At 50.3% G+C, this 21873-nt stretch overlaps 2 protein-coding genes across 55 annotated transcripts in view; one reads left to right on the top strand and one right to left on the bottom strand.

The window, feature by feature from the left end:
* Positions 1 to 5231, top strand: part of KIF13B (kinesin family member 13B) — a 194405-nt gene extending 189174 nt beyond the window's left edge. For 4 of the 5 annotated variants that reach the window (XM_063606685.1, XM_034965908.3, XM_034965909.3 and 1 more), the window contains 2 exons: positions 196 to 892; positions 1747 to 5231. In XM_063606685.1, coding sequence (XP_063462755.1) covers positions 196 to 892; positions 1747 to 2009 — 960 coding nt within the window. In that variant the 3' untranslated portion in view covers positions 2010 to 5231. Of the gene's footprint in view, positions 1 to 195; positions 893 to 1746 lie in introns of those variants that run through there. The other variant, XM_034965910.3, reaches the window with a different exon arrangement.
* Positions 5232 to 7570: 2339 nt separating this feature from the next.
* HMBOX1 (homeobox containing 1) overlaps positions 7571 to 21873 on the bottom strand; it is a 177555-nt gene continuing 163252 nt past the window's right edge. For 47 of the 50 annotated variants that reach the window (XM_055116409.2, XM_055116417.2, XM_063606703.1 and 44 more), the window contains one exon: positions 7571 to 21460. In XM_055116409.2, coding sequence (XP_054972384.1) covers positions 21323 to 21460 — 138 coding nt within the window. In that variant the 3' untranslated portion in view covers positions 7571 to 21322. The remainder of the gene's footprint in view (positions 21461 to 21873) is intronic. The other 3 variants (XM_014345905.5, XM_008956210.6, XM_024929976.4) reach the window with 1 other exon arrangement.

The raw sequence follows: 21873 nt of genomic DNA, 5'->3' as shown, positions 1-21873 counted from the left end.
GGTCTCACTATGTTGCCCAGGCTGTTCTTGAACTCCTGGGCTCAAGCGATCTTCCGCCTTGCCCTCCATAAGCACTGGGGTTACAGGCTGAGCCACTGCCCCTGGCCTCATGCTCTTTTCCAAGTCAAAGCTGCCTGCTTGGTTCGTGTTGGAAAGTTTTCTGTTCTCAGCCCCTGCTTCCCCGTCCTGCTGCAGGCTCAGCCGGAGATGGGCCCTGACGTGCTGGTGCAGACGATGGGGGCCCCGGCCTTGAAGATCTGCGACAAACCTGCCAAAGTGCCTTCCCCGCCGCCTGTCATAGCTGTCACAGCGGTCACCCCGGCTCCGGAGGCACAGGACGGGCCCCCCAGCCCCCTGAGTGAAGCCTCTAGCGGGTACTTCTCCCACAGCGTCTCCACCGCGACCCTGTCGGACGCCCTGGGCCCCGGCCTGGACGCTGCGGCCCCGCCGGGGTCCATGCCCACCGCCCCTGAGGCCGAGCCCGAGGCGCCCATCAGCCACCCCCCACCGCCCACGGCCGTCCCCGCCGAGGAGCCCCCTGGCCCCCAGCAGCTCGTGAGCCCTGGCCGGGAGCGCCCCGACCTCGAGGCCCCGGCGCCCGGCTCCCCGTTCCGCGTCCGGAGGGTGCGGGCCTCGGAGTTGCGCTCCTTCTCGCGCATGCTGGCTGGGGACCCCGGCTGCTCCCCGGGGGCCGAGGGGAATGCGCCGGCCCCGGGCGCCGGGGGACAGGCCCTGGCCTCTGATTCCGAGGAAGCTGACGAGGTCCCGGAGTGGCTCCGAGAGGGCGAGTTCGTCACCGTGGGCGCCCACAAAACGGGCGTGGTTAGATACGTGGGGCCCGCCGACTTCCAAGAGGGCATGTGGGTCGGCGTGGAGCTCGACCTGCCCTCAGGTGGGTACCGGGCACTCCGGGCTCCAGGGTGGTGCCGGGGGTCTGGGGAAGCAGGAACGTGGCCGGCCTGGGAGGGGACAGGGTCCGGGCAGGAGAGGGAAGGGCCGGGAGGCAGCGGCTTGGCTGAAGCTGCAGGAGCGGCTGGGCCTGCAGGGGTGAGGCTGGGGGCAGGGCTAGTCCCTGGAGACGGCATGGAAAATTCCTGATGATTTTGGCTACAAAGATCCTGTACCCATCCCCCCATCGCCATGGCTGTTCCTGCTTTTGTTCTTTGTCTCCCCCGCCCTCTGCACTCCCTGGGCTCTGCTTTCTCATCCTTCACCTTAGAGCATCTCCCCTTTGCCGTTCCAGGAGGCTCTTCCTCACCCCATCCGGACACATCTCGCTGGCCTCTGACTCGCCCTCATTTGGCAGTTTTGCCAGTTTCCATTTCATAGATTCAGCAAAAGAACCATTCTCCCGCCACCCAGCCCAGGCCTGGGTCCAGATGGAGAAGGGTCTGTTCCCGCACGAGGCGGGCCAGTTGTGCCTTAGTGGCTGGCCTGCACCTGTGCTTCCACAAGGCACTCCCCAGGGCCCCCAGGGCCTGTCACCTCCTACCTGAGGCTGCAGGACTGGGGCTGTGCATCCTTGGTCACCACTGCTCACTGTCCTGGGAGGCGGTCACCCTAGGCCCTGGCCACATTCATTTAGCCAGTCCCTGCCAGACAATGGCCAGTGTCCGAGTGCTGGCTGTGTAGGGCCTGTGCGGGGGGGTGGCAGTGTGGGCACATGGCCTCTGCAGAGGTAAGGGAGGTGCAGGGGGGCGTCTGCAGCTGAGCTGCCCTCCATATCACCCTCTCCTTCCCCCGCAGGTAAGAATGACGGTTCCATCGGCGGGAAGCAGTACTTCAGGTGTAACCCTGGCTATGGGCTGCTGGTCAGGCCCAGCCGGGTCCGCAGGGCCACGGGCCCTGTGCGGCGGCGCAGCACAGGACTCCGGCTGGGTGCCCCCGAGGCCCGCCGGAGCGCCACCCTCTCGGGCTCCGCCACCAACCTGGCCTCGCTGACAGCTGCCCTGGCCAAGGTCGACAGGAGCCACAAGAACCCTGAGAACCGGAAATCCTGGGCCAGCTGAGCCGCTGCCTTAGGGCGAACTTTTCTGGGGGTGCCCGGCCCCTTTTGAGCCCTGCCAGTGACAGCCCTGAGGAGCCAGGAGCCCGGTGGCCCCTTCCCCAGGGGCAGGGCGATGAATGCTTTTTGCACGACACAGGGCTGGTGACCTCCCTGGGCCTCTGGAAGCTTTGTTTCTTCTGTACCCGGGTAAAGTGGGGGCCTCAACTGTGCCTCCTCAGGTGGATGGAAGGTTCTGGGTGCCCGCAGGGGCTGGGGGATGCTAGGACTGAGACCCTGGGTGGTGCAGCGCCTGGTGATCTTGCTGTGTGCCTGTGCCTGGGGCCTTATGTTGCTCTTTCTATCATTTCCATTCTGGTGGCCCCACTAATGTCTTAACCTAAACCATAATTGTAACCAGTGCCTTTCCTCCCCACTGGAGGGCAAGCCCCCCTACCCACCCAGGATGTCCTGGCTCACTCCGCAAGCCCCCCAGCCTCCCACCCTGGTCCCAGTTTCCCGCAAGTGCCTCTGGGGGACCCCCCAGCCTCCCACCCTGGTCCCAGGTTCCACAAGTGCCTCTGGAGGGCCCTGGGCTCTGGCAGATGGTCCTGGTGCCCCAGACGGGGGCCGAGGGCCTGAGCCCCCCCATCCCTCCTCTGCCAGGGTTTCTTAGCGGTTTCTCTGTGGATGTTTTGGCATCTTTACACCTGGAAAGTCTCTTATGTTTGCCGTTTATTCCCTTCACAGAAGGCTTGGAATGTATTTATTTATATTTATTTTTTCAAAATCCGAAATCATTTGCGAGCCGCAATCGTCGTCTGCCTTTGTAGGGGGGCCCAGGGCCTGCCTTGCACGTTGCAGCCTCTCTGGCCATTGCAGAGCTACTGGCCTCCTGCCCAGGTGGAGGGTCCTGGGGACGGCAGAGGATAAAGCCCCCTCCTCACATCCCTCTATTGCGGATCCACAGTGGCCTTACTCTTAACTTGGATGAGAGCAAAAACCTGGGAGAATGATGGCTTCTGTAGTCGGTGACAAAGGAAGAGGCATTGCTACTTTATTTGGTGCACTTTTGGTTTCTAGGAAGGTCTTTGGGTCATTTTAACTTCTTGGCAACTCCCAGACTCTCAGAGTGTGGGGCTGGGGCCTGGCGGCTGGGCTGGTGCAGGGAGTGTGCTGGTTTGTCTCCAGACCCTCACAGCAGCCACGTCCCCAGGCCCACCGTGCATGGTGCGGGCGGGACAGCCGGAAGCTTCCGGGGTGGCCTCCACCTCCTTGCTGGGGCACTTATGCTCCCAGAGCCTTTGGTGCCAGGTTTGTGGGATGGGGGTTAGCGTCTATATGTGGAAGGCCACCGATCTAGGGACAGGAGTCCTGGGTCAAGATTCACACAGCCACTCTTGGAGCTGGTTTCTAGTTCTCACATTTAGTCAACATCTAGAAAGCACTGCGGAAGGCTCTGGTTCTCTAGGGACTTGAAGGCGCCAACAGAGTAGTCTCCATGGTGGGCCTGTCCCAGCCCTGGCTGCGAGGACAGGTTGTCTTTCTCTCCCCAGTTGGCGAGGGCCACGAAGGCTGAGGCCCGGCTGGCAGAGGGCCCGGCCCCTGGGGGGAGGCACTCCTCCAGGGCTCTCCCTGTCCTTAGCCGATTTTGAGGGAACCCTGTGGCACCTGTCCCTGGATGAAGAGCTGTCACCTCTGCCTTGCCCTTTAACTCAACCCGCTTCCCAGCACAGCGGCTTTCTTTTTAAAACCTGTTTCACTGAGAAGTTTGTTTTTGGGTCCGCTGGTGTCACTGTGGCCTGGGTGAGAGGCCAGCACTGCTGCTGCCCTGAGGGGAAACGCCTGGGCCGTGTAGTGGGGACGCTCTGGGAATGGTGGCGGATGGGCAGCGTGGGTGGGACCTGGCACTTCGTGGTGGCTGAGCCATCCCCCCAGCAGCGGCCTCCTATAGCACCATCTTGGGAAAGTCCTGGGGGACGTGTGTGTCGTGCTTTTTACCATCGGTTTGACTTACAGTGGAGTAGAACGAGCCAGAGTTCCTGACTTGAGCAGGTGGATTTGGGCCCAGGCCCTGTTCACTCTTGCTTCTCGGTGCGGACTAATGTCAGCTTGTGGCTGGGAAAGAGGGATGTGCAGTGACGTGGTCACCAAGGCAGTGAGCCCCGCTGACCCCGGGCCAGCACTTGGGAGGCAGGAGGTGCGGTCTCCAGAGTGGTGGGCCAGGGCGGGCTGGCCTCCGTCTTCTATCTTCTTTTCTTGCCTCCCTGACCAGCAGACTCACCTCCCAAGAACGCCTGCCCGCCCACCCGCCTTAGGACTCCCGACGCGCTCCTGGAAGGCCCCAGGAGTGGCACCTTAGTGTGGGTCGGCCCGCAGATGGCACCCAAGGCCGGGAAGGGCAGTAACTGCACATGCGGCGCTGTCAGAGATGGGGGTGGGGGATGCTTCTGGGGGCCCTGCCTCCCCATTGTGTGCCCAGAACATCCCTGGCCCCACCCCGCCACTTCCCTCGGGCCCTTATGAAGGACTGAGGCTCCAGGGTGAGAAGGCTCACTTCTGCCCCGGGCACTGCATCCGGCAGCAGAGGGGACAGGAGGGCAGGTGTGTGACTGGGTTCCTGGGTACCCAGGCCTGACCAGAGGGAGCGGGAGGGCAGAGGTGAGGAGGGGGAAGATGTTTCTGGGCCTACCAAGGTTCAACAAGAGAACGGAGCTGGGAATGTGACTGCTGGAGCCTGAGAGGTGGAGGAGTTCTGATCCCCCGTTACTTCCTAGCATTTTCTCCTCTTGCCTTAAAGGTTCCCTGTATGTGAAACAGGAAGTCCTGAGAGTGTGTGTTGGTGGCTGTGCGCACGCACACAAGACGGGAGTCACCCTGTGCTTCCTGCCCAAGATACTGACCCATTGAACCCCAAAGCATCTTTCTCTCCACAAAGTCCGTGGTGCCTTCCTGGTGGGCTGCAGACACTAATGGTGTTGGGGGGTCTTGGAACAGCTTCTCTATGTGTGGATTCGTGTAAATGCGAAGAGTTCACATATAAAGAAGTGACTTTGATTCTGTGATTATATTGATTTGGTACACAGTAAATGGGAGTTTAAAAAATCCAAAGACTCTAATGACTTGTAAAGACTCTAATGATTTGTATCATGTAATGAACTAAACCACCTGTAATTTTGTACCATATATGTCTTTCCATCAAATGACCAACAGCTTCTCAATAAAACCAGACCATTTCTCACCTGCATCATGTCTGAGGCCAGTCTTGTTGCTTCTCCTTCCCCTGACCCCGACATAGGGTTTTGGGGCTCCTGGCAGGCCATCCTGTCATGGTGTGGCCTTGTTCTCAGCAAAGGTGGTGGCGGGGCTTTTCCAGACTGAGACTGGGAGGAGGAGGATCGGGGAACAGCAGCAGGCCATGCTCGCCTCCCCAGCCCATGGACTTCAGAGGCTGAACTCTTCATGATTTGGACTTAAGAGCCCGGGAGGCCCCCCGGTTCCGAGTCATCTTTCCTTGTTTGGACTTCAGCCGCTTACAGAAGCCAGGAACCATGGAAACTTTCTGGGGCCCTTCGACCCCAGGTAAGTGGTGCTACTGGGAGACAGGTGACCTGGTAGGGACTCTCCTTGGCTCTCAGGCATGACTCCACTGTCTGCTGTGACCTTCGTGTTAGTCCCCACACTGGACCTCCCCTCTCCCCTCAAACTGGGGTGAGAGGACTTCTTTCCCCTGCTGCAGAGGTGGGCAGCCTCTGGCGGGGGGAGGGGTTCTGTAACGAGGTGTTTTGGGAAGCGGGGGATCATGGTTGTGGGGCTGACATTGGTGTTGCCTGGCCCTGCTCGCTGATGAGGCCTGCATTCTGCAGCCACCCCGCCCAGCTGTGCCCAGCGTGGGCCTAGAATGGTACCGAGGATGCTGGGTCCAGCCTTCGAGCCAGGGAAGATGACTTGGCTTCCTTCCATTTGCCAGTAGATTCCCACTCAGCCACAAGGCCCCAGTCCAGTACCAGTGAGGGATGCCGGCAGCCAGTGCACATTCCCACAAGGACGCAGAGGTGCTTGTGGCCCCGTGTAAAGCTTTTCTTGCTATGCCAGCGAATCAGTTGGCCCTTGGGTATGAAATACACTTGCAAGTGGAGGGCTCAGCCACTCTGAGGGCTGACCAGAGCTGTCCATCAGCCAGCACAGCCGGGCAGGGCTGGTTTACATTCCTCAGTGCAGAAGAATGCTTGGAGACAAGCGCTGCCGAATAATGACAGGAATTTGGCAGCAGGAGATGCCCTGCTCTGAATGAGGCAGGAATCTGAACATAGAATTGATATAGCACCTAGAGTGGATCTTATTTTTCAAGCTACTACTATCTTGCAACTCAATGAGATGTCTTTTGCTTGCCCAAGGCTGTGTGGTTTTTTCAGAGTTGCCCAGACCCTGAAATGGGCTCTAATGGATGTCACACCCAGTTCATTCCTTCCACTCACTGTCAGTCACTTAACTAACATTCACATACCCTGTGCCTATCCTCATGGAGTGTACAGAAGCAAGCTGTCATGATGGGTGCCACGGTAGGGTGGCACTGATGCACCCAGGAGGGCCTGGGGGGTTAAGGGTGTTGGCCCTAGAGTGCTCTGAGGACACAGGGCAGTCGGGAGATGTCTGGGCTATGTGGTACGCATGGAGAAGGGTTGGGTGGGCTGTGGGAAGGTTGGTTCATCAGCGCTTCTGCTTAAGCAGAAATAGCAATCTGGGGCCAAGAAAGGGGAACATGGGTGGGGATGTCCTCAGGGCTGGCCCCTACCCTCACACCCCAACCCCGAACCCCTCCCCGCCTCTACTTGGCAACTTCAACAGCGTTTGCGGCAGCTGAAAATTTTGCATAATCTTTTCTCGTGATGCATGTGAAGAAGACACACCCTTTGTGTCTTAGGTTTCCTGAGAAGGGAGAGGGAGGCCGGGGCACCTTGTCCTCGAGTCCTGCTTAAGAATTTGATGCCAACCAATGGAAGCCTTTAGAGAAAACCAATAATGAAAGCTTGGCTTTATTTACTGTGTTTTTTATTTACTGCTGAAGGTGCGGCCCCAAGAGAGACAGAGCTCTTTTAAGAAAATGAGGCTCAGGGCGTGGCCTGGAATGGAAGAGAAAAGCTCCATGGGCTTCAGCTGCTCGGCGTAAGTCAGAGGCTGCACTCCCAGTGCGGGGAGAGCTGCTAGGATCCTGATGGTTTTAGGGGCGGCCAGATCTTTGTGATCGTGTAGCTTGAAGATGGTGGGGAGAAGGCAGGCCAGGTGGGCATGTGGCATATTGAGGGTGCAGTCTGGGGACTCCCGGAAGGCACCGCCTCTCCTGGTGTCATCTAGACATGTGCCAAACACAGGCTGGAGGGTCAGGGAGTGGGACGTATAGAGGGGCTTTCCTGGCTCGGTGTTGCCCTCTTACTCAGGTGGCATGCAGCAGTCCGCGGGAGCCTTCTCCAGTCATTGTAAACGCACAAAGGGACCAGTGTTCAAAATGGAACACTTCTATCTCTGTTTGGGTCGGTCACTTCCCAAATGATCACTTTGATCCAAAGAAATCCCAGTCAGTCTGTATTCAGTTATACATTTTATTCTCTAATAGGTACAATACTAAAATAAACACAAATTAAAAAAAAAAAGTTTTATTAAAACAAAACTGTACAAAAAAGCAGTATACTACATTTTAATTACAGAACAGTCTACTGTCCAAAAGGCACTAATCCAGAATAGGAGATACAATGATACAGGACTCATTTGAACTATTTTATTCAATACAATAGAGCGCTTGTTTCTTTGACCATTTACATCTAGAAACAAGGGCTTTTTGCTACAGCCATTACACATTGTTATAAATATGAGTCCTACGGGTGAAGGTGCAGTATCACTCTCCCTAGAGGAGGTTCCCATTAGTGGGACCACTGTGGAGCTCAGAGGCGGATGGCGCAGTGGGTGGGGCCTGGGACCTGCCACATGGTTGGCCCGTCAGCCCCTGGACACCCGGAGCTTGTCTTTCAGCCTGGCCTCTGGTGGTTGGTTTCTGGCCATTACTGGCAGCCACTTTCACCCCCTCTTGTGTTTTAGCACCGGCAAAGTGGGTTCTGAGAAGCTCCAGGTAACTGGGGCTGGAGGTGTGGGGGATGAAGCGTCAGCAGCGGGGAGGCATTGTGGTAACCTGATCTGAAGAAAGGCAGCAACTACTCGGAAGAGGGAGACGAAGTCCAGGGACAGCCAATGAGCTGGGCTCTACAGCCACCTGCTGCTTTCTGGGCAAACTTCTGGCCCCAGAATATGAGGGTCTGTTCCAAAGTTCAGAGAGATCCTGTGTCCCTTCCTGGTGACCCAGAAGTGACATCGGATCATCTTTTGTCTTGGAAGCTGATTTTTACAAGTGGAATTTTGCTTCCCAGAGGGAAGTCAACATACAGTGACCAGCCTGAAGTGGGGGAGCCCTTTCCCTCCCTCAGTCCCACCCCAGGAGTACAAGTGGCTCCAGGCCCCAGGTCCCACCACACCACGTACGGGAGCCGAACTCTGTTGGCTTACCTGTGTTTGGTGGCCAAGACACCTCTAAGCCCCGTGTTTATTCTTTAATGGCCTCTGGACCTCAGGAAGAGAGATACTGCAGCTTTCCAAACAGTGTCATACACATATAAGACAAAGACAGGCATCTGATGTTAACAAAAATAAGTAACAAAGAAATAGGATTAAACCAAATCTCTTCTCACAGCATCCTATACTACATCCTCCTTCTGCTTAGCAGAAAATTGTACGTACACAAAAATACAAATACACAATTTTGTAGAACAGTCTGATTTTAATATATTTATATATATTTATATTTATACGAGTGGCAGGTTAGTTCATTATATAGAGCTTTTTGCACTTTTGGCTCATATGCAACAAGGCTTATAAATTCAGCTTCAGCTTTCATTCAGGTTTTATAGCTTTTGAACAATTGTTTTCACATTTAAAGCAGCATCCAATTTGCACTAGGAGTTTGTGGTGATTATAGGAAAGACAGGGTCAGGAGGTTATCAAAGGGGCAGGGTGGGGGGGATACATTCCAGTGTGTGTGGTGATGGACGGAGGATGCCGTGGGATAGAGCTTACCATGATGACCCCTTGAGGTAGACTGAACACCTTACAGCAGACTCAAGACACAGGTGTGACTCGCCCTCAGGGACACATGGTGCACAAGATGGACAGGGACCAGAGACGCCAAGGGGAAACACGAAGACTAAGACACACAGCAGCCGAGGCAGGGAGGAGCGCGCTGCCCCCACACCCGTGTGGCAGGGATCCCGCATGGCCCATCTTAGAAACTCAACTATTTGGTGGATGCTAAACACTGCAGGCAGTCCCAAGGCATCTGCTCCAGGGTATCCGATGAGATTACAGCTGTTAAGCTTGCTTTCCATTTCATAACTTGCTGTGCAGCTAGTTACCACCCCCATGCTGAAGAGTAAAGCAAAGCTGCCGTGGTTCGGCAGTGGAATCCACCCCCAGCACTCTGCTCGCGCTGGAGCGTTCAAGTCCGGTTATGTGAGAACAGACTAGGACTCTCTTGCTGCCTCTAATTGCATTTCACTGTCACCCTCCCCAGTGCTCTGCACTCTCACTTACATTCATCTCTTCCCTAGATAATTACAACTAGGGTAATCAACAAGCACTTGGTAGAACCTGCAAAAAAATAGCATCTGGAGAACTGAGGGACGACGAACTGCCAAGGGTCCGGTTTGGTTTACATGCTACAGAAAAGCCTCATTCTCATGATCACCACAGCACTGTTCTCCCATTCGATCACCTTCATCAGCCTGCCTTCCCTTCTCTATCAGGTCACAATTCCATTCCACTGGCAAGTTTGCCCATGTGTCAAATATGAATACCCAGTGTTTGGGTTATTACATTGTCTGAACAAAAATGCTGGATTATTAATGAAAATAAAGTGCCTGGGTATGGATTGTTCCATGTTGCAAAACCTTCTAATGCACCAACAAATCATCTCAGCGCTGCTTAGATGTGATTTGAACAGAGTGCAGTCACAAAATAATCTGTCGTACACCCATCACAGAATAAAGGCCCCGTATTTAGGTCAGACAAATTATTTTTTAAAAAAGAAACAAATACTCTCACACTCATTTCCAAAGACACACTTTGGATCTGAACGCCTGACTGCTGGCTTTCCCAAGCCCTCCTGAGCAGACACCCTGATCCCTCTAGTCTAGGCAGAGAGGGCTCGGAAAGGCAGCTGGGGCTCCGGTGGCTCACGCTGGCAGGTGAGTCAGCAGGCTCATGAGCTAGGATGATTCGACGCTTCGCCCTCTTGGATGTGGACACATTTCCAACTCCTACCAAAGCCAGAGCTGGAATGCTGCTCTGAGGCTGTCTTGCTCTCCTGTCTTCTTAGTGGCTACTGAGATTTCCCTAAGCAGACTCTTAAATTCTCTATGAACCAAGACCAAACCACATAAACAGAAACGGCCCTAAAGAAAGAAACGCTGGAAAACAGTGACGAAGCCAGCCTGACGTGGCTGTGAAGCGATCTCTCCCGCTAGCTTATCCCTGCCTTGTTCTGCCTGCAGAACGCCAGGGACACTGGAGAGGGGCAGCCGCCCTGTGCCCACCCTCAAGGGCCAGTGCAGGGTGGGGAGGGATGGGGACAGGGCATAGGCCGACTCTCTGGCAGGTTCCAGAGGTCTGTATCTTGCTTAGGCACTTAAAAAACATAAACAAAAATTTATCCTTGAAAGGTACTGCATACCCAACGTGACCATGGCCGTGGAAGGCAGGGCGAGCCCGGGGGGAGATCATAGAAGGCTGTGGGCTCTTCCAGGGGAGGCAATGATGACGCACATGGTGTCTCTCGGCAGGGGGAGTGTCCTGCCTTGCAGCCAGGGTGTGTCTGAAGACGCCAGTGCTGTGATGGCTGAGGGACCGCAGAGACTCGGCCCAGCAGAGGCCTTCCCGTGACCGTGCTCTACAGCCCCCCGGGAAGTGGCTAGAAGAGGCAGGGGTGGGGAGGCTCCTAGGGCCTGATCTAGACGCCCGCCATGGGTCGGGGAGGCACAGGCTGCACACACTTGCTTTCTAGAGTCAACATGAGGCAACTACTAGGAAAAGAGGAGGCCCTTCCGAGTGCTCCGGCAAAACTGAGGGGCAGTCGGGACGCCCTGCCCAAGCTCCCAGTGCTTCGAAAGAAAAGCTCCACTCCCCCACATCCAGAACTTTGGTTTTGGTTTCATGGTGCCCATTTTCAGAGATGCAGTATTAAGGGGATCACTGATTCTAACATAATGAAATGTGGTTTTCAAGGCAAAAAACAATGCTGCTTGAAAGCAGCCACCGCTGAGCGCGTGTCTTCCTGCAGCCCACTCTTCTAACTCTGTGCCTGCCCGCCGTGAATCTGGTTTAAGAACAAAAGAGTTCAATGCAAGATCACCAGAGTGGCTGCTGCTTACATTAGTATAACACTAATGTCATTCTGTGTTCGGGCTTAATAGCTCCAACGAATGATGACGTGGAAAAATGACTCTCACGAGTTTATGCTGGGATCTTAGTTCCAGTAACGGAAGAAAAGGAGAGGTTTCTGTGCTCAAAGGAAGCCACAAAACATGACTGAAATTGAGACTCAGCCCGAAGTGACAGGAAGTTGAAAAAGTCTTAAAGGGAAGAAGGAATAAGCCTTGAAACACAAATTCTGTGACTTGTCACTGCCACAGACACTGGTTTGTGAGAGCCATGAGTTCCTTCCGAGGGAGGACTCAAACTGCTCCCATTCCAAAATCCCAATGGCACCCCAGCCACCACCAGATGCAAAATCTGGACCGATAACAAAATGCAAGGCACATATACCTTTTCTCTTTCAAATTAAGGAGGCTTTTTGGGGACTGGAGGTTGGATAATAACGTAACTGTGTACCTATTACAGGTACAGAGGATCCAGGGAGACTCTCACGAGGACCAGTCCACAGCTGTGGCCTTGCTTCTGAGGTGGTTCCAAGATGCCCACGACGGGGCAGAGCAGATCAGAAGAGAAAGACCATGAGAGAGCCAACCCCTAGAGGACCACTTACGTTTGATGGAAAAGAGGTAGACAAGGGAAGGAGGGAAGAAATGTGGAACTTTAGTTAGCTGAGTCCTCAGGTCAGCTTGGTACCCATGTCCCTTGTTCAATGTCCCTGACAACAGTCACCACAGTTCCACGTGAAATGTGGCAGGACAGGAACCAGACCTCTACCTCAAAGGAGCTCATGCCTTGGCTGGATTCTGGGTTCTAGAAAGTTCTTACACTGACCCCAAATCAAGATATGTCTCCAGCAACTGTTATTTCTTGGCAGTCAGGGCCCATGAGGAGGCAGGGAGGCCTGAGGCAGAGCAGACACTGATCTAATTCCAGAACCCCAGACCCCCGGTTTCTAGAGAGGAGGAGGGGCCAGCCGAGCAAGATGCTCCTGAACACAGCAGGAGCCCTGAAGGAACGGCCAGGATAGCGCTACAAGAGCTGGAGAGAGAAGATGGGAAGCGCAAGAGGGTTTCCTGGTCTCTGCCTTGGCTAACTGCAGGCAAGGGGTGCCAGAGTTCAAGTTCCCCTCGGCCACACAGGCTTCCCACCCTGTCAACCACTGCGGCACCTCCCTGCACTCCTGTCCTCATCACTGACCAAGGAGGAAGACTCTGGAGGGGCCCTCGCGTCCAGACCCTCACGGAGGGAGTTCAGCTCACAGAGGCAGGGGCGATGCCACAGTGCGCCTGGGAGGTTACCTGGCACTGCTGCGTGAGAAAGCAAACCAGGTTAGTGTTCAGAGAGGGCAGACCATCCTATGTGGTCTGTTCTTTGAAGATGAACGTCCTACTGAAATGAAAGAAATGAGGGGAGACTTGCCTTGCCAAGGGCAAGGTGACTTGCTTGGTGTCGGGTCATGAGGCAGCACACATGTCCAGCGCGGTGCCCAGCACACAGTACGTGCTCAGAAAACATGGGCTGTATTGACTTTGAGGTGGTCGGGAGACCTGTGCATTTGTCTCTGTGGTATTATGATTTACAATGATGGCATCTTTAGTTTCCTATAAGAATAACTAACTTCTGGGGTTTTTGTTCAAAAACCACATATTTCATGGGTAAGCACTGTCTCAATTTTCACTGATTTTGGTAAGCTGAGTTACGGAAAAGGGTGGGCGCTGCTGGTAAAGGAATATATGGTTGGGGTTTTCTGAATCACCAGAGTGGCCTGCAGAAGCATTTGGGAAGGGAGGTGTCTCTCCAACTTCAGTTCTTTTGAAGTAGCACCATCCCTGAAGCAGCACCTCTAATACCTTGATCCCTAAGACAGGGGCTCCATTAGAAGGTTTTAACTGTGGTGTTAATTGTGTTTTCTTTGAGTGTAGGTGGATCATCAGAATGTTCTGCTGACGGTTTTAATGCATGTCTCACAAATCATAGAATTAGACTCATCCAGTCAGCTCTTACCATCTCTAAGCTTAAGACGGATTCTAAATTCTAATGGAGACAGTCATATTTTAGCAGCTGGGAAAATAGGAAAAGGAATGCTCTACTCTTTGAGGTCATAAATCTATAATCATTCCAGTTGTCATAAAGATGGGATCCCAAAGAAAACAGTTTCAACAACTGCATGCATGGATCTTGAATGCCGGTGTGCAAGGGCTGGGTGGGAATGAGGTTGCTTTCAGAGCCTATACGAGGAGGAATACTGAGGGAATACTAGACATTTCTTTGTAGGTATTTTGTGGGGAATGAAAAGATAAGATTCCCAAGCCCTAAGAGCCTTTCCCTAAATTCTCTAGGTGTGTGTATTTTCAGGGAAGAGGAAAATTTTAAATCAGCAGCCTACTTCAGCATTCTCATGAAACTGAATTGCAACTAGCATTTCAACTAGGTTAGGATTCCTTTTGGTATGTGAAGGGGGAAAGATCTGTACAAAGAGAAGCAGCAAAATATGAAAAAAGGCCAGAGCTGTATTCTCCCCAGTGGCTAGCCTAATCAACCCCGGAGTGTCCAGACCTAGAAAAGAAAAGGCTAACGGTCCCGGGCTCACCCAGCACAAGTGCGAGCCTCAAGGGCACGAAACAGCTTACAAAAGGCCATTTGGCACTATGTCTGGTGCTGGTATTCTTGTAGACTCATTCTTGATCATATAATTGAATAAAGACCTCTGCAAGTGATGGGGGAGAAAAAACAAACCCACATTCTAGGGAAAGGTGAGTTGGTGACTCAGCAGCTCCTGTCTAGTGTGACACTTCTGGAGAAGAGTAGGGGGCCATGGTCAGGGACTGTGTACGGCATCAAGCCCACATGATGTCCCATGCGACAGGGAGCATGGAAGAGACAGGAGGAAGAGCGGGAGGGAGAGAACATGGACTTGAGTGCCGGGGAGATGCTCACACTGGCACAGCAGAACAGTGGGGAAGACTCAGGGCAACGGCAACGGCCGGAGTGGGGCAGCTGCCGAGTAAGGGGTGTGAGAGGAGCGTATAGACATGTGTCCTGTGCTCCAGTAGCTTTAGAATGTCGTGAATAGTACTCCATTCACGCCTCCACCTGTTTAAAGCCTGTGTTAGTTATGTGTGTCCTGTCATGTTGTCTGCTTTGAGTCTTAGGATTCAATGAGGAAACCTCGATTCAATTTTCTGTAAACTTCTGTTTGGGAAATGCTTTCTGATAGTGACGGCAATGGAAATATCAAGCAACCAAGGGAAATCTGAAGATCCCAGAGAGCCCAGCAAGCAGCAACATCCTCGAGTTAGGCAAGCAAGGGCCCGGAGCTGGCCAGATCATGGGCTGGAATGCAGTGGGGGCCGGTCAGAGGGGCTCCTTCTGGGGTCCTGACTGTGGTTTCTGCCAGAGGTGGAGCAAGTTGGAACTGGATGTTGAGTGAAGTTTCAAAGAACTTAGAAGTCAAATGGGGAACAATAATCAAAGGCTTCCATTTTGAAGCTGAAACAACTCCAAATTCTGCTGTTTCACTTAGGGGAGAACATGAGCACCATGTCATTATTTTAGTTTACGGAGCTGCTGTTCCAAATGTTCTTGGGAGCATTAGTGCTAAGAGGGAACAGGGGATGGGAGCGCTGCCATTTCCAATCACATAAAAGACAGAAATTCTTTTAATTATGACCATGCCAATCTACATCCTGCTAAAACAGCTAATTACATGTCAGGAGGACACTCAGTCATTCAGAACAATTGCCATTATATTTTTATATATTCATTCTATGCCACCCCCCTGAATTACCATGGTTACAATTTGAAAAGATTCAGTCCAACCTTCATTTGATCACAGCACACCAATGTGAATTTGAGAGTTAATTATGGCTATACAGAGCCACTCTTACTTAAAATGAAAATGGAGTCGAGGGAGCCGGCATCCCAAGACTTCTCAAGTGCGAGTCGGGGGGTACATGCCCACGCCAGCCACACCGACCAACTGGAGGGCAGCCGAGCAGGCACGGACACAGCTGTCCAGATCAGGGCCAACCAACCTGCAAACCTGCCACGTGAAAGGAGTGTCAGGAGAGGAGAAAGGCACGGCTCCCCTGCAGCTGCACCCCTCTGGGTGCAGTTATGGGGCTGGCTGATGAGACAGACAATGGGTGTGGCATGTGGGTAGTAAACTGTCTCATGGTGTAAAAATGCTTGTCACATTTCATGTGAACAGAATCAACTAAAAAGTTCTGCCACAAATGTCATAGGAAGAATGACAAAAAAGAGGTTCAGTGATCCACGTGCCTATAATCCCGAGGCATCTAGATCACTGAGATAAGAAAGGGCAGCCGGCATATCTTCCCTCCCTCCCCTCATGTATCTCTTCCCGTCTTGATTTAAAACAAAGCCAGTGTTAGAGGAGACTGGAGTTTTCAGATTGTTGGCTTTCTTTTTGCTGCCATTTCTATTCCTCACCAAGAAAGAATAATAAAGCTAATACTGAAACTTCCAATTTACAAGCTTCCAGGTTTGAAAATACATAGATATGAACAAAGTTACCTTTCAGAGATGAGTGAGTCAACCACTGACCCTGCAAGATCACAAGACAGTAGCTTATCACTTTCAATTTATAAGTGGAATGGAGAACAGCCTTTCCAAACATAACCTGTGAGAGGAGTTTCTGTAATCAGAAAACTGACTTGTTGGCTTGTATCCGAGAAGCCTTTCCTATCACCTTAGTATGATAGTTCTCTGGAGAGCTGTGAGGAAATCTTTCTTTTAAAGTGGCGGTTATCTTTGAAACCAAGCATGCATAAGGAAGTAGAGCACAGTACAGGAAAAGAAAGGCCCTCTGCTCTGATCGCACACCACCACAACATCCTGACAGATGACCTGGCCATGCACAGCTGCCTCTCCAGGAAAATCTTCCACTCTCATCAGGGAACACTGGACTGGATAACTCAGGTATTCCTAGGTGAAGTAAGTCGGACAATATGGAAATGAAGAAATAAAAAGAGGGCTTTCAGGGCACACAGCTCAGTTTGCCAAATTCAACATGGCTGACAACTGATCCCCAAATCCTGAGTAAACACCCTTGCTATTTAATGAGCACAAGCAAAAAAAAAAAAAAGGAATGCCTTATATGTGTCATTCCCACCCCTGCCCCAGGACATCCCCCCACCCCATCCCACACTCTCCAAAGATACCACCAGCAGGAGCTGGGCAATATGCCCAACTTTCACTTGGGAAATCCTGACAAATCAATCCGGCTCAGTAAAGCTATAAATGGATTTGGCTGGTCTCAACACAGCCCCAATGAATACAGTAGTAAAACATTACTAATAATCACAACAAAATGACAAAATCTATCATCACTCTGACATGATTCAGATCACAGAGATTAACACAGAAACCAACACACAATGGTGAGGGCCAGGGTTCTTCAATGTAGTGTGCTACTGAGCACGGGATCATCAACAAGAAAAATTATTGCCTAAGAATCTGTTGGGACACACTGGGGAGAAAATACTCTGGTCGTTCTCCGAACAACAAAAGACAAAAAACAATTTTAAAAGGCACAGCCACAAATTAAATGGGAAGACTGCTTGTAACCAAACCCTTCTGAAGACCAGAGAGTAAAGACTTAAGAGTTCACATCTGTAGGAAGGGGAAGGGAAGGAGGGAGGGAGAACATCTGTGGGAAAGGGATCATTTCCACTGTTGAGGGCAGAGATGATGAGGCTGGTCAGTGGAATACGTAGCTGGTCAAGACAGGGAGGAGTGTTTGTGTTAAGAGATGGACCACATCCAGCTTTTCCCTGCTGTCACAAGATTAGAAAATTCCAGCAAAGAAGTCAGCTGAAGGCCTAGTCAGAGGGAAACAGAAGAGGAGCTATTCACAGGATGAGGCTGGAGACTCTTGATTCAATGAGTCTGTTTGTACTTGGTGCCTGATGGTTGATATCCAAGGGAGAAGTTTCTAAAGCCAACAGTTCTTAAAGACAAATGTTAAACAGGCAGAAAGGAAATAACTATATTGGTGAATTCTTCAGTCATCTCCTTTGAGGTAAAATATATCTGGATACATGGACCTAACATAGGTGGTGGTGACCACTGAACTGGCTGCCACCATAAATCTACCAAGAACTAGAGAACTGGATGTGTACACCTCTGCCTTAATGATTTTCCTCCTCTCTGCCCCAGGTTCCTTCTTCCTGTGATGGGCCATGGGAATGTGAATATGGGGGTGGGGTGGGAAGACTGCCCTTGTGAGTGACAGGGGTGGGGACTGTCCAGAGTCATAAGTGAGTGGAAGGCAACTACATTTATTAACCACTTAAAGGATTGTGATTTTGATTGTGAAGAAAATTGCTGTAAGGGCACTCCAACATTACAGACTTTGTTGAAACAAATCAAAACATTTGGAACTGAATAGCACTGAAAGGCTCAGATAAGAATGCAGGGTGTTGCCCTCCCCAGCCTTCATCCACTGTTAGGGTTATCAACAGATGGGCAGAGATCTCATCAAGATGACCCATTTTAAAAGGTCCCTGTGTCAGTGTTTTTAAAGTTTGGAAAGTTTACCCATCTGACCATAGTAATTCAATTAAGGTGTCTTTAAAGAAATAACAAATTATATGAATACCTGTTGGCAAGTTCCCCCACACCCCACTTCAAAAGACCTTTGAAAGTCCTCCTGGACAGGAAGGAACAGCCCCTGCGGGAGTCCCCTGGGGCCTGAAGGAGAGAGTGAAGTACAACGGGAGGGGCGGAACAACCAAGAAGCATACAGTGTGAGTTTTTAGAGCCTGGCTGCTTTCCCTTCAGTAATACGGAAGTTTAGGGTTTCTATTTTAATTCCACCTCTAAAACCTGAAAAAGCCTAAGAGAGAAATATACTACCTACAGACACCAGAAATATAACAGTAGCAGCGCCACACACCATTACAAGAACCAAGGTGGCCTGGACAAAATGGCAGAATTGAACTTCGTGACAAACAGAAAACTAACAAACAGGTTTAAATCTAGGCCCAAAGGAAGTAAATTCTCACTCCTGGTGAAAAAGCAAAAGTGACATGTAAGGCAGTGGGTCTTCAGAGCAGCCAGCGGTCTTCTCCAATGACAAGAACAACTGTGGGTGGAAGATGCCTTCCTCCTGTTCCCACTGAGCTCTCCAGGACATTCTCCTGCAGTGGTAGAAATATTCTTTCAGTTTTACCACATTGCCATATAGGGTCTGGTACTGCCCTTCATGGATGCAAACTTGCCTTTATTCTCTGAAGCTTTTTTTCTCCCTTAAAGGTGTTAAAACAATGAAACCTTTGAGTGCATCCACGGCAATCTTTGTATTTCTTTAGAAACTGCAGCTGTCTTAACAGTTTGAGTCTGTTCCTTTAAAAAGACCAGCAAGTACAAATGATACTAGCAATCCCATGATAAAGAAGCTATCAATTATAATAATCTCCTTACAGTCAATCATGGATGCGGCTTGTCAGAGTGGATTTTTTCTCTGTCTCCTTGTACTTTCTGATTCAATTGAGAATAAGCGTCAAAATTCCACAAAAATGGGACTATGTTACATTTCCTCTAAGCAAAATAAAAGGAAAGGAAGAGAACGTAATCTCCTAATTGAAATAAAAAGATAAACCAAGAAAGAATATGAGTCGGTGGGGGGGGGGGGGGCAGTGGGAGGCTCATTCCTGAGAATAACAAATGCTACTCTTGAATTTGTTGGTTCAAGTAATACAGTAAAACAGAAGAGACGGCTCCACTTCACTTCAATGCTTGGAAGCTGAAAAAAGTACATATATTTTTTCCCCCTGAAATCCATGGACAAAAGTGGGACCAGGCCCTGCATATAGCTCTTTAAAGTCACAGACATATATAAGGTGGCACTTTCATGCCCTCTCAAAGACTTTCCTCACACTCACATAAGCAGGATTAACAGATAAGGAAATGATGCAGTCAGCGTGTGCCTTAAGTGGAAGGAAACCAACTACAAACTGGCGGATATTCAGTATCTCCTGAATGAGAAAGGGAAAACTGAGGAAGGTCATTCAGTCTCTCTCTCTCATAGTTTTAAGTTGAATACATTTGGTGGAGGAGGATGGGTGAAGAGGTAAGGAAATGGCACCTTCCTTTTATCTTAGAAATTGTTTTCAGGTAATGGACAAAAAGAAGCCATGCTTAACATCCAGCCCCACATGCCCCTTTAAACAAGGCTTCATTATACATAGGAGAGATGGAGCGAGGCAGAAAATCCACAGCAGTTGTGCCTCTTTCAGGCGCACCCTGTGCTGCTACATTGAAGGCTCTTTCCTCTTACCCACAGTGACAGTGTGTCATTTAATCGGGATGCCAAGAGATCATTTTCATACAAGGCCAGCAGATGTAATTTTCTTTGATGCATGAATAGTTCATCATTTTGCTACTAGATGACAAGGTGATCACAGGGTGACTTTAGAATGCAAGTTCACTGTTTGGTATTTTGAGTTCTCAAAATGAAAAAAAGATTTATCAAATATAAATATCTTTAAAAAGTAACAAAAGTGCTACATATGTGATCAAGGAAAAAAATTCCATTAGTTACTGCCGCTTAAAGTAGATTAAACTACAAATATTACCACATCCATTATCAATATGGCTTCCAATTATTAAATAAATTGCCTGTAGCAATACAGCTTTTCACACCTCTCCAAGGACAGAGTAAAGAGAACAGCAAAGCAGTCCCATCGTGTTCTCATACAGCCACAATGTGAGTAGGAAACGTCCCCTGCTTTTCTCTGCTCCTATCTGGGCAAGTGTCTGCATCTGTGATAAGCAGCACAACCCCACTATGAAGTCCTCTAGTGACCTCTCAGAGTGAGGGGGCTTCCGTTTAATGGATACAAACACTGCAAGTTTTTTCACTCATTTTTGACCTTAGCTCCATCCTTGAAAGACTTTTTTGGTAGCAGGGAAAGGGGACACTGACAGGAGGCAAATCAACTTCCACGATGACCTCCAAAACTTTTCCAGGCAGGCACTGCTAACTGTGCCGTGGAATGTACAGTGGTTCTGAAAACTGGACTTAGCATCCATTAGACATTCAGCTCATATTTTTTTTTCCAATGCTCTCAAGCTGGGTTTTTTTTTTTTTTTAATGACTTTTGGTTTTTGTCTTTGTTTTTAATCATGGTCCCAAAGGCAGAAGGCAGTATTTTATCTACTAAGTCACACAGCTTGTGAGAGGAAAGGATGTCTGTGTCAGGCATGTTAACTTCAAACAAAATCTGAGATCGGCTTTTTCCATTGACATTCTTAGCACAGCACCCAAAGAAGTATAATCTAGCCACAGTGTGGCTATAATGAGGCACGGCTTATTGCAGCTGGAAATCAATTATCCTCACGCTGAGGTGGGGATTCTAGTGTTCCTTTGACTCTGTGGATACTCCCCAAATGGTGTCTGTCATTCCTGTGCCACGACCTCACCTTGCATCCTATCAGTCTTGGGGAAGGAAAAGGGGGTACAGACTAGTGTTACAAGAATCTAAAGGTACCCAAGATTTTACACGTAGTCTAATATTTGAGAACTGAGGGCTATCTAAATACCTGGAAGCACTTTCTTGGAATGCTAAGACGGAGCAGCAAGATTTTCTAGCCTCGGGGGCTGGGAGAGGGAAGTTTGGTTGGTTGGTTGGTTGGTTATTATTTACTGGGAGTTAATACTGAGAGAGTATATGCAAAGGCTGAGGGCACCATGCCATCTTCACAGAACAAGACCCTAACGGCTACCTGACATACAAGAAACTGCAAGTTATACTGTAAGAACACATGTTAAGGACCGAGGAAAGTCTGCTAAGGTGCTACGTCTAAACTAAGTTAACTTGTCATGTTTAACCTCCCTGATCAGTCATCATCCAGGGCCTCTGTCTTGATTTCGTTGGCTCCTTGTCGGGCCAATGCCAAGATAGTGTGGTTGACTGCTGCCATTTCCACAGCTAATGAGATGGGGTCTTGGTGGTCACTATGGCTCGTACTGTCATCCTAGATGTGCAGAAATAAGAAATGTTATTAGTGGATTGGAAGAATTCTTTAGTCACAGAGAGACATGCTGGGGCAAGGGGAGGCAGAACATTCGTGGGAGGAAACTGGGGGAGGGGCTCATGATAAAATAGAGGTAAATTGTATTTAAGTAGACACTGAATGGATATAGGTCCAAAGATTTTCAGTTGATAATTTTATGATTCAACAAGTAAAAAGCACAAAAAATGTTTTTCGTCACTGAGAATTCTATTCATTCTATTAATAAGATTGCTGGTGATGATGATCAAACCTGCAGTGATTGATATAAAACCAACAATTTGGATCTTTCTGTTTGTAACAAATATAGCACTAATCACTGAAGGCCATACTAGTGAGCTATTAAATTCCAGATTGCTGCTCTTACAAATAGATTA

The sequence above is a fragment of the Pan paniscus genome, chromosome 7 (assembly GCF_029289425.2).
Source record: "Pan paniscus chromosome 7, NHGRI_mPanPan1-v2.0_pri, whole genome shotgun sequence".
In the NCBI taxonomy this organism is placed as follows: domain Eukaryota; kingdom Metazoa; phylum Chordata; class Mammalia; order Primates; family Hominidae; genus Pan; species Pan paniscus.
This window is presented reverse-complemented; position numbering and strand designations above follow the sequence as displayed.